We start from the raw sequence: 12,647 nt of genomic DNA on the forward strand, positions 1-12,647 counted from the left end.
ACACGCTGCTCCGGGACCCTCGGCTAAAGACGCCCGCTCACGGCACGGCCCGCTGCTGTTTATGGCTCAGTTAACTCCACAGGAGGACACAGTTCAGGCTGATGGCTGGTGGCCTCTCTGTTTCTGTCCCTTGCTTTTTTCACCTACTAGGGGACTTTAAGGTTGGTTGGGACCTCGAAAGTCCTCCCGGTCAGGCTTCCCCTCCCAACCCCCAAGGCATCACGGGAAAGATGGGGCTGTCAGACACTTCTCTGATAAAGCCTCAACTTCCAACATGATTGGGCGCTCAGAGAAAGATCCAGCCACCACCTGCCCTCTGTTGGTTAGAGGGAATTCTTCCAAGCATTCTCTAACTTTTGCCTGTCTGCAGTGCCCCCAGAGCTAGAATAAAAGAATAGGAGGAAAAGTTGGCAAGACGTCAAGGATAACTATAGCCCAAAGCCATAATTTGGACTAAGAAAAAAGGTTTTTCTGAACGAATATAACATAGCTTTAGAGAAGATGCAAGAGAGGATGGAAGCCTCCGGTAAACTAAGGATTGAGAAGAAACGCTGATTAGAAAACTCTGAGTCAGAGATATTATCAGTGCAGTAAGTCAGACGTTAAGTCACACCAATTCCTGGAACTTAGCAATTTGCTTTTTCTCTTTCATGAATTTGTCACTTTCTATTCCACTTTCTGTTCCGTTCCTGCTAGATTCATCTCCTTCCCCCAGCACCCACCCCATCCATCCATCCTACACATCACCACGAGCTGCACTCTCCACCACACCCTGGGTTCGTGGTATTGCCACCTGCCCCAAGCCTCTCCTGGTTTCTTCCATGGCCTGTAACCCAGAGCCATTAAGCTGGCTGAGCGGCCATGGACCTGGCCATGAACCTGGCCTCGGCCCTCTCTTCCGTGTCCCCCCACTGCAGTCCCACAGCCCCAAGCGTGGTTCCCCGCATCCGACACGTTAGCATCTCACTGCTCACTTCCGCCATATGCCCACTGGGTATGCGCACTCTCTCCTTCCCAAAGAGGCCTCACTCAAGTCACCCCAGACCCAGTCACACTAGCCTCTCCCTCCTTCACCCCCAGTGTCTCCAGCACTCCTTTGGTACACCACCCATATTTCTTCACAATCTGTTATCGTCTCCTATTTAAAGGCAAGCACTGGGGACTTGTGTCATATTCGTTCACATCCACTGTATAGCCAAACACACAATACATGGCAGAAATCAGTCCCAGATAAATTGCTGGAGGCCTAACCAGCATCCCCCTCCACCAAAGAGAAATCTTGGAAGAACCCGGTCTTTCCTCGAGGATACCCCAGCCTCGCACACACTCTGCAGACCCCTGCAAGACAGCCCAGAAGATACCCATGAGAATCTACAACCGCATCCCCAGCTTGAAAACAACTTAGGTTCTTTGTTTGTTTTTGTTTTATTTTGTTTTTAAGCAAGCACAAGAATCTATTTGCAGGAGGAATTGTGAAAAAAAAAAAGTCAAAGAAAAATAAAAACAGACGACTCAAACGAGCCGAGCTTTGTCTCTCTTTTGCCCCCTTCCCTCCCCTTCCTCCCATCTGCATCCCCCTCACTTTCTGTTTTGCTTTTCATGCCAATTGCTAAAGACTGTAATTTTAAAACTGCACTGGCTTTTCCAGAGCCAGGAGGAATGTGCATCCGCACGTGGATTTTTCCACAAGGAAATCATTCCTGTCTTTTGGTTCTTCTTAGCCAGAAACAACAAGAACAAGCCATGGGACCAGCCGGTCCGTCTTTGCAGTTCTTATTCTAATTCGTTTGAGAGGCTCAGAAGGGGTGGAGGGGGATGGTTTGCGTTTCACCCCGCCTGACCGTTGTTTGATGAGGTTTGTGCTCCATTTGTTCAGATGTTTTTTATGGTTTCTTTGTTGTCCATGGAAAGACTTTGAAAGTCATCATTCTGTATCCTTAAGCTCTTCTGCTATTCCTGCTCCGTGTCTCAATGGGACTCACACCATGAGAAAGGAAAGGAGGATGTTTCCAGCCAGTCGGTTAAGCAATTTCTGAACGGGGTTAGGGAGGCATGTGTATTCTTTCAAGAAAGGGGTTGGGATCACAAATGTTCCATGTCAATGGAGTGTCCGCCAAGGCGATCTGGAAACCTCTCTGCACTTCCAGGCAGGAAGCATCTCTCCAGCCCCTCGTTTCTGGTTCCAGCCACACCTCTGGCTTTTTTCCTTTCTCTGTGGTCATTACCCAGCCCTCTTCACTATCAGCAAAAAAGCATGAGAGGCCGAGGAGAGCCCAGACGTGCCCACAGCATCAGTGTGCTGGAGTGAGGGGTTGGAGCCGCCACCAGGGTCCTCACTGCGAGACAGTCTGCCCGTGAGCCTTTAATCTGGACGTGACCCATCTCTCCAGAGCTGCTTAAAGGGCTTTGCTATACAGCTTCAGACATTTTTTTCTTGCTAAACTTAGATGATATTTGTAGAATGCCTTATACGATGCTTCACACGTGCTATCTCATTTGATCATTACCTGTCTTCATCCGTTCCGGCTGCTGTAACAAAGTACCATAGGATGGCTGGTTTACAAACAAAAGAAACAAACTTCTCACACTGCTGGAGGTTGGAAGTCTGAGGTCAGGGTGCCAGCGTGGTCAGGTTCTGGTGAGAGCTCCCTTTTGGATTGCAGACACCTGACTTCTTTTTGTGCCCTCCTATGGCAGGAAGCAGGCAGACATGCTAACTCTGTGACCTCTTCTTGTAAGGGCACTAATCCCATTCGTGGAGGCTCCACCCTCATGACTTAATTACCTCCCAAGACCCCCGCCTCCCAATACCGTTCCACTGGGGGGATTAGACATCAGTGTATGAATTCACGCAGGGGACACAAATATTCCGTTGATAACATCAGCACAACCCTGTAAGGTAGGTAAATCATGTAAATTTTTATTTCCGTATTTTAAAAAATTGAGGCCCAAGGATGTCTGGATTCATCCAAGGTCTCACAACAAATGATGGAAGGACAGAATTTGGAACCAGCCCTATGACTTCAAATTCAGGGTTCTTTCCATTACTTGGGCTCCCAATCAGTGTGTCAATGTTCCTTCCATTCATTCCCCTTTGTCCCAGGGGAAGAGTACACTTCTGGAATTTAGTGATGCTTGAAAAGTTACTGCAGAATTCTCCAGGTCACTAAACGACAATCTTCACGCAATCTTTCTAAAGAGCAGGAGATGCTGATGTACCTCTATTTGTTTTTTCCATTAGACCCTTCCTATGACTCAGTCAGGAGAGGAGGATGGGGCAATAACATGAATTCTGGTCTCAACAAAAGTAAGTAAACGTCACTTTATTCTTTGGGAAGAAAACCTTTTTCTGAGGACGGGGTGGAGAACAGGGTCATAAGATAAAGGAGGAGAGGAGTGAGCATTTTGTTTTCCTGCTTTTTGAATGGCCATCAAAATTAATTGCCAGTGTAGGACCTGTCAGTGATACCTAGTCCTGGAAAGATGGGATTTTCACTCAGACCTGTGAGTTTTGTTTCATTGCATTTGGCTTTAGAATTTTTGAAGTTGGAAGCTTTCCCTCATGACAAGGTCTGTATGAATGAAAAATCATCAGATTCGGACTCTGTCGTTTAAGTTACGATAATGACCCTCTATGGCTTGGCTTTTCTAATTGTCAAGATGTAGTTATACCAACATCTCTACCCCAATTTCATGAAAGGCTGAGAAGGAGGATAACCTGATGAGGGGATGGTAGGGGTCTGACACATCAATTTGTGCTGAAATCGGACCCCAAATCTTCCATTAAGGGAGTAGCGGGAAAGACTGACTCATGTGGTCCCGACCCAGAATGTGTCAATCCTGCCATCTCTAGGAAGTAAAATATCAAACACAGAAACGGATGGTGAAGGGAATTCTTGCAAGAAAGAGGTTGGGACTGAAAACTAATGCCAGCAATAACCACCATCCCTTTTAATAATATGCCTTATCTGTTTACTCTGCCCCCAGCCCTTGGCCCTGTGGGGTACACAGTGTTGAATCAGACATGGACCAATCTCTCAAGCAGGGGAGAGGAGTCATGCACACATATAACTCTTTCCCTCTGGGCGGTATCAGGAAGACCAAGTGGACCTGGGGCCATATGATTTGGCTCTGCAAGGAGAGGCAGGATTTGGACCCGCAGCAGTGGGGTGGACTGGGCCTCCCAGGAGAGGTGGGGCCAGGGAAAGACATCAAGGCTGACATGTCTGACAATCAGGAGGACTTGGGTTCCTGGGGTTTAGGATGCACGAAGGGAAATAAGTCTGGAAAGGTAAGGAAGGGAGGGCAAAGATGCCAGGAAGATAGACCTCAATGCTTCAGTCGACAGTGAGTCACTAAGGTTTTTGGATGGTGGGATGTAGTGTTTTAGGGAGATGAAACTGGCTAGATAGCATTTGATGGGTCGGTGGGAAGAGAGAGAAGTGGTGAGCACGCCAGTCAGATGAGTCCATAGACGGTGCAAGAAGCAATGCAGCTCTAACGTGGAGACACGACGACAGGGGTGGAAAGGGTGTACCTAAGAGTTGCCATGGAGGGGAGCTCACAAACATGGAAACGCAGGAGCAGGTGACCTGTGCTCAAATGTCACCTTCTCCTTCAGGACCTTTCTAAATTTTCATTAGAAATGAAATCCGCAGCCCCGATACCGTTAGACATGCTCTTCTACATACTTACTGCTGTTTATCATTGTCTCCCCATTAAAACGTAAGTTCTAGCAGGAGCCACTGGTTCAGTGCTGGGTTCTCTAGTATCGAGAGCAGTGCTGGCACAGAGTAGATTCTGGATAAATATTTATAAAATAGAATGAATAAATGAGTAGCGTGAGCGAATGAATGAATGAGAAAGCACATTTGTCCTCCTTCCGGGGGGGGCGTTGGACGAGGTGTTCCCCTCCCCTCGTGGAGAATGGCCCCACTTACCGTATTTCTCTTCTTGCTGCAGGTCCCCCCCTTGCAGGAGCACAAACAATGAGTAAGAATACTGAACAGCGGCCCCAACCAGGTACCTGTCCATGATGTGCGAACCCTCCTTTGCTTCCTATGTGGCCCTTGGTCCCACATGGTCAGCGGAGGAGGATTTAGACAATATACGGCATTTGTGTCTTTCATAGCATCCTATATTTGACACTATAATAGATCTGTGAATTGGGGACCTGACACTGGAATCACATAGAGACTCGTGGAATATCAGAGGTGAAAGGAGCCTAACGATTAAAATGCCTCATGTTGTAAAATAAAGAAACTGAGGCCCAAAGAGGTGAAGTGATTTGCAAAAAGCCACACGGCTGGTTTACGGGAGAACTAGAGCTACCATCCCAGACTCTCAAGTTGCTCGACCAAACGTTCCCTGTGGTGGATCTAGTTAATTAAGGCAGAGGAACTGTTAAAACCATGGAATTGGAGACTCTTAGTATGGAAAGGGAACCTGGAGACATCTAGGTCTACAACATCCTCCTGTAACATCTCAGTCTTATGATTACCTCACCTCCACTTGAATACCTACAGCAACGGGGAGTTCACTACCTGGCTAGGCTCAATTCTACCATGTGAGCCAAAGTCCCCCTCCCTGTATCTTCCATTCAAGCTTTCCAGTTTGCCCTCAGGAGAGGTCTTCCTCCCATTCTCTGTGAAGGTCCTTCATGTACCTAAAGACAGCTGTTGTGCCCCTTCCAAGCCCAGCTTGGTCTTCTCTGTGGGACAGAGCTAAGAGTGAGCTCCAAACAAGCCACTGCTTTGGGATGGACAGACATTGTTTTCCATCTCCACTGAGGATAAGCGAGAGAAAGTTGACCTACATTTCCTCAGGAAGGCTGAGAATTTGCTGACTGTGAAACACACATCAGACAAAGAGGACTTGACATAGGGGATTTAAAGAATCCCCAACAACAACGAAATTAGACATTACCTGCCCCAAATATTTTAGTTGTCATACCGTGTGGATAAACAGAGGTAGACTAAGAGGGCTTAAGGACTCTTCAAGTTAATTTGTGGTTGTAAGCAAAACCCCCAAAATCGTGTCGATTTTTAAAATTATAATTATGAAAATTGTAAAGTATCAAACTTACGATAGCAGGGCCAAGTTGTGATCCAGGTCTCCACCGTGATTCCCTCGCCTGAAAAAAAGAAGATAAACCTCACATAAGTCAATATTGCCAAGATTTCTTTTATAGCTAAACAATCACATAAGTTTTAAGTAAACTGAGATATTAAGAAGAATCATTTCATAGCTAAAATCCAAATTCTGGTTGCTGTTGACATTTCCAAGCTTAAAATCAGGGAAGGTTATTCTAGAAGGGAACTGGGGAATCCAGGAACCCAACCCATCATTTTGCAGATGAGAAAACCGATACCCAGAGATTGTCCAATGAGTTATTTAGTTTATAACTTTGCTGGGCTAGAACCCAGGCTGCTTGATTTCTGGGCATGTGTTTCTGCTACACCAGAAAAAGAGAGACGTGTAAAGTTGTCAGTAATAGTTAGAGCTATTGAAGTCCAGTCATCGTTAGACTTCTTTAAGCCCATTTAATAAGCCATACTTCACCTTATTCATGACGATTGAATATTAGCTAGCTCCCTTCCAAGTGGTTTTACTATTCTGTTTTAGGTAATGACAGCATTACCTACAAATTTTAGACACCAAGTATGAAAAAATGATACTATTTCACGTTGTTTCTGTAATTACGGGGATAAAGACGGTAACTGGTCAAGATCTTTGAGGTCTGCAAAAAAAGGCAGTGCAATTTTCTGAAATCAGGCTTTCCTACGATATTGAAATAAAAGTGTAAACCCTTGGGGGTATTGTCATTGTTAATGCTGTTGATTCTATCTTTTTAATAACAGTGAAGCAAATTTCCTTTCTTGTTTCCTTAGATCCATATCAGATCCTGGGCCCGACCAGCAGTCGCCTAGCCAATCCCGGTGAGTTTCCTTTGACCTGAGAGGTCGTCTTCCAGAATGTTCCATAGCTTTGTGTGGTCACAGGGACCTCCTAGGTGTCCTCAGTTCAGACACCTGACCTGGGAGTAGCATGTACTTCTTTCCTTGAAATGTTCGACCCCTGTTTCTCTGGTGCACACAGGAGAGGACAGGACTTGTCATGATGGTGATAATGTCCGTTAGCTGGAGATGCTTCTGGACAACAAACATTTTAGCCCTGTGTATCTGCACTGAGGTTGAGATAAGTTTCAGTAGGGAAAGATGGGGGGTGGGGTACCAGGAAACAGTTCCAGCCAGCTCACGGCAACCTTCCTCACGTAAGTGAATACATATTCCAAACGCGCTTTAGTCTTGACTTTAGAAAGTATTGCAGCATTATCTGGCTACATGAAAGAGGTTGCAACTAAAATAAACTTGACAGTGTATTTTAAGGGTCTGTGATTAAGCTAACTCTCAAGCGAGCTCTAAACGAAACTCACCTCCTGTGTGAGCTAATAGGCCCTTGCAATAGAGAGACGGGCACCCAGGGAATTCCTGCTGCCTGTGTCTCCAGGCCGGTCCTGCTCAGAAGGCTGGGAACGCACCAGCTCCCTCTCCTCTGGTTTCCTCTCTGCCCAAGTTCTTCTCTGTAGAGCTTAGAGCCAAGAGCCAAGCACGAGGGCTTAAGGAACAGTCCAGGTCCCATCAGCCTAAAGCATTGTCACACCTTCCCCCCAGGACCCTGAGGGACTTCAGCACTGAGTAAAGAGAAGACAGTGATTCAGGCCTTTATAGAGGAAGAGAGTCAGCATCTTGCCCAGAAGGGTGGGGAGTGGTTTGCCCAAAACCACACAGCTGGTTCTGGGCGAATGTCACCTGGCCCGGGGCAGATTATCTTACCATCTAACCTTGCTGATCACACCAGCGTCAGGGGCCAGTGGGCTCTGACCGTAAAAATAAATCGAGGGATTCTTAACCAGGGTGAGAGGACCCTTGCACTTAGGAAATTAGGTTCTGACTTCCCAGGCTGAGCCTCTGTTTCCTCCTGTCTGCCTCGCTGCCTGCAGGGAGCGGGCAGATCCAGCTGTGGCAGTTCCTTCTGGAGTTACTGTCGGACAGTGCCAACGCCAGCTGCATCACCTGGGAGGGGACCAACGGGGAGTTCAAAATGACGGACCCCGATGAGGTGGCCAGGCGCTGGGGGGAGCGGAAGAGCAAACCCAACATGAATTACGACAAGCTGAGCCGAGCCCTCCGATACTACTACGATAAGAACATTATGACCAAAGTGCACGGCAAGAGGTATGCCTACAAATTTGACTTCCACGGCATCGCCCAGGCCCTGCAGCCACATCCCACCGAGTCGTCCATGTACAAGTACCCTTCGGATATCTCCTACATGCCCTCCTACCACACCCACCAACAGAAGGTGAACTTTGTCCCTCCCCCCCCGTCCTCCATGCCGGTCACTTCCTCTAGCCTCTTCGGAGCAGCGTCACAGTACTGGACCTCCCCCACGGGTGGCATCTACCCCAACCCCAATGTCCCCCGCCACCCAAACACCCACGTGCCCTCACACTTAGGCAGCTACTACTAGACGCTTCATCACCGGTGGCCTTCTCGCTGAAGTCCCCCTCCTCACACTTCTTGTTGGACATACGTGGCCTTGAAGAGAAAACAAAACTGGATGCTCTCTCTTGTTGGATAGAACTTGTGTACCTGTTCTTTAAAAACGATTCTTTTTTTTTTTTTTTTTTTAACGTTGGTAACTCCTGCTTCCTCTACCTTGAACAAAGAGATGGATAATTCCATGGGCCAGTATGCCAGTTGGGAGTCTCAGTCTCCTGTCAGCCTACGAGTTGAATATTTAGATTACTGGAATAGTTGTGTCATGGTTCTGGGAAAGAAACCGTAGATTTATATTTTTAGGACCAAAACAGTTACTTATCGACACACGGGTCTCATCTTGGACCTTGAAGGGTTCATAGGATAAAGAATCATGGACTTAACCAGTTATGCTCTGGTTTGAGACTTAGTGAAAATAGAGGCAGGAAGCTTATCATCTTATCTTAGGAAGACCTAACTCAGTGGATAGCAAACTGGAACATTAGTTGTAAGGCTAGTGAAGTTTTCACCCAACTGGAATTTCAGAGAAAGAACAAGTGTGTATTTAAGAAGCCACGGGCATTGCAAAATCTTTCTCAGTGGGCAGTAAATATGCACTAGGCTGACCATTCTCTCTGGAAATAGTCAAGATATGAACTAAGAAATGTTAATGCAAATGCAGACATTCCTGAAAGCCAGAGAGTTAAATAACTTTTTTTTTTTTTTTAAATAATGACAGTGGGTCCCAGAACTTTGAAAAGTCCTAGGGATTTCTAAACACAAACAGATTCGCAAGTGCTGTGCGCTTGTCAGATCAGTCCAGGGTCCACCAACCAGAAGGCAACTTACTGTATAAATTATGCAGAGTTATTTTCCTATATCTCGCAGTATTAAAAATAAATAATTAAAAAGTGAAAAAGAGTAAAGAAACGAGTTGACCTCGGTCACAAATACAATGTTACTATCAAATCAGTCGTTATTTTTTTTTAATGTAATTTGTACATCTTTTGTCAATCTGTACATTTGAGCTGTTTGTATGTTTTTTATAGCTGGTTTTTAAAAAAGCATAATGTGACTTATTGCGGAAAAGAACACGGGACGTTCAAGTCACTGACTTACTAGAAAGAGAACCACTGGTGTTGTTATTTAACAAGTGAGCAGAAGCAAATCAAGGCAAACTCTTTAAACCATTCCTGCTTTGGAGATATTTGTAAATAACCGAACTGCAACAATCATAACTTGGAAAAGAACAACCAAACTTTCCCTTGTGCATACAAGGGATCTTCCTGCCTTATATATGCAATATATTTTTTAGATATTAAAATATATATAATTTTGCAGGTAATCATTGACTTTTTTAAACTATATTAAGTGTTAAGCTGACAACTGTCAATGAAGACTATGTTGTACAATAATTGGACTAAATAAATTGTGCCTTTTTCTCTGAGAACCGAGGACACCGTTTTCTTATTTACAACCAGCATTCTCTCCCCTGCCCCCACCAGGTCCAAGGGTTTTCCCAGGGGAAGTTTCCTATTGACGTCTTCTGGCACCATGAAAACTTTTTCACATGTACGTACAGCAGAAAGTGTAGGATCAATTCGGTTTTTATTGTTGTTTGTATTAGTCAGGGTTCTCCAGAGAAACAGAACCAATGGGATTTATACGGAGATTTACTATGAGGACTCGACTCATGTGATTCTAGAGGCTGAGAAGTCCCCCGGTCTGCAAGCTGGGCACCCAGGAAAGCCAGTGGTGTGTGATTCTAGGCAACTAGGGAAACTAGCTGATGGTGTAAATCCCAGTTCAAGGGCAGGGGAAAAGTCCCACCTCAAGCAGGGAGCCAGGGGTGAATTCCTCCTTCCTCTGCTCTTTGCTCTATTTCAGACCCTCTGTGATTGGATGAGGTGCTCTGGCCGGCGTTGGAGAGGGGAGTCTACTTCACTGAGTCCACACATTCAATGCTAATCTCATTCAGAAACACCCTCACTTACATACCCGGAAATACTGTTTAATCTTGGCCACCGTCAAATGGATACTTAAAATTAACCTTCACGTTGTGCCTAATGTTTGCAGAGATTTTTTTTTTAATATTATTTAAATCTTCCTCCAGCCTAAAAGGGTTTTATAGGATGACAGCCAAGGCCATGGAGAGTCTGTGTCCAAGAACCAGAAGAAAGCAATCAGGTCCATCCAGGATAGACCTCATCCGTTGGACTTCACTCTTGCATCACTGAGCACCTCAGACCCAAGTGGCCATCCCCCTGATACTCCAGCAGAGAATCAGAAGGCCCAGCTGCCTCTGGTCCTTACCAGGAGCTTATGGCCCATGTGGATTTTTAAGATCTTTTTTCTTCCCAAGGAAGAAACCGGCCTCAAATCGTTTCACTGTTAGTTAGCTCATTTTCATTTCCTCTATTTTATAATGAAAACGAAGGAGGTTTGGAAAGTCCTTGATGTTGTGAGAAATTAGACTCACAACATTGATCACCCTGTAATCTTCCCTGGGTGACAGTGAGTACCTTCTAGACAATTTGTCTACCTAAACGAAAGGAGACATGTCCCAGTTAAATTTTTTAACTTGCACCCTGCCATTAAAAAACGTAAGCAGGGCTTCCCTGGTGGTGCAGTGGTTGGGAGTCCGCCTGCCGATGCAGGGGACACGGGTTTGTGCCCCGGTCCGGGAAGATCCCACATGCCGCAGAGCGGCTGGGCCCGTGAGCCATGGCCGCTGAGCCTGCGCGTCTGGAGCCTGTGCTCCGCAGCGGGAGAGGCCACAACAGTGAGAGGCCCGCGCACCGCAAAACAAAAACAAAGAACCAAAAAGTGTAAGCAAATATTCTCACTGTATGCACATTAATTTATAAAGCATATATAAAACTGTTACATTATTATTATCTACCTTATAAAAGAAACACAAAATAAACAAGTTTAAAGAGTGATATAAAAATAAATTGTAACTGAAATTCTAATGGTTTCTTCCTACTTTCATTGTATTGCATATCTCCCACTGTCAACACTCAATAAGAATGTTAGTCTTTAGAGGAATAAATATGTATGTATACACCTGTATGGGTTTTCTAGTGGACTTCTAAGAAAGAAGAAAATAAAAATTTGATATAAGTGGCCTAAGCATAGAAAGAGAAATGATAAAGGCCAGGGATGTTTAAGAATTGTCTAGCTGGACTCTTTTGCAAATCTTTCTCTCAGCCAAGTAATTTTCCCATCAATTTTGAAATCTGCTAAGTAGTCATTTGGGGAAACAGAGGCACATACCTCTGACTGCTGTGAGAAGGATGGGATGCTGAGACCCTGGAGAGGTCATCCTTTTAAGAGGTTTTCTTAGTATGTCCTATTCAAGCACTGGCTAAGACCTTTAGAAGGTCTTGGAACTTTGACCAAATATTGCCGCTAGAATTCATCCCCCCATGATTTATTCCACATTTAGGGAGCTGGTCCACTCGTAACAGGACCAGGACACCATTTCCTCCTTAGAAGCATGTGTATGGAGTGAGGACTGACAGTCCCTGTAATACTCGGATTTAGGGTTTGCTCACTTACTCCAAGGCAGCCAGCTGACTCGTCACAGAGGACACACACGATCTTCACCATCCTGGCTGCTAGCCCAATCTTTCCCCCACTCAACCATTCTGTACCGAGGCCATGAAGCGCATTCAGTCTAACAGACGGCACGCCAAGCAGAGCGGAGCATGGCAAGCCCGTGGGCAGTTCTAATGGAAATCGTCTCCCCCACAGTTTAAGATGCTACTCAACAGCCCTTTTGAGCAGGCAGTCATTGTGTGTGTGTGTGTGTGTGTGTGTGTGTGTGTGTGCCAAAAAATATCGTCGACTCCCATGCAAGGGAAGCTGTATTTTCCAGTCTGTTGTCTTACAACATTGTTAATGGTCAATGACCACTAGGAAGGTAATAACACCTAACATGATCATTATTTTATTCAACCAATGACATGGACATGCAACTGAACCATCTATGTGTACAATGTTTATTTAGGCCATGAGTCATGCATAAAGTGTGGGCCCTCACACAGGTTATCACTAGCTTAGACCAAACGAGAACGTGAGGTTCCAGCACTCTCAGGTGGAAGA

General features: G+C 45.6%; 1 protein-coding gene across 7 annotated transcripts in view; it reads left to right on the forward strand.

The window, feature by feature from the left end:
• FLI1 (Fli-1 proto-oncogene, ETS transcription factor) overlaps nt 1–9,990 on the forward strand; it is a 121,548-nt gene extending 111,558 nt beyond the window's left edge. For all 7 annotated transcript variants that reach the window (XM_060304285.2, XM_060304286.2, XM_060304287.2 and 4 more), the window contains 4 exons: nt 3,242–3,307; nt 4,963–5,022; nt 6,891–6,938; nt 8,003–9,990. In XM_060304285.2, coding sequence (XP_060160268.1) covers nt 3,242–3,307; nt 4,963–5,022; nt 6,891–6,938; nt 8,003–8,532 — 704 coding nt within the window. In that variant the 3' untranslated portion in view covers nt 8,533–9,990. The remainder of the gene's footprint in view (nt 1–3,241; nt 3,308–4,962; nt 5,023–6,890; nt 6,939–8,002) is intronic.
• Nucleotides 9,991–12,647: the final 2,657 nt, after the last annotated feature.

This window comes from Globicephala melas, chromosome 8 (genome assembly GCF_963455315.2).
Source record: "Globicephala melas chromosome 8, mGloMel1.2, whole genome shotgun sequence".
NCBI classification, from domain to species: domain Eukaryota; kingdom Metazoa; phylum Chordata; class Mammalia; order Artiodactyla; family Delphinidae; genus Globicephala; species Globicephala melas.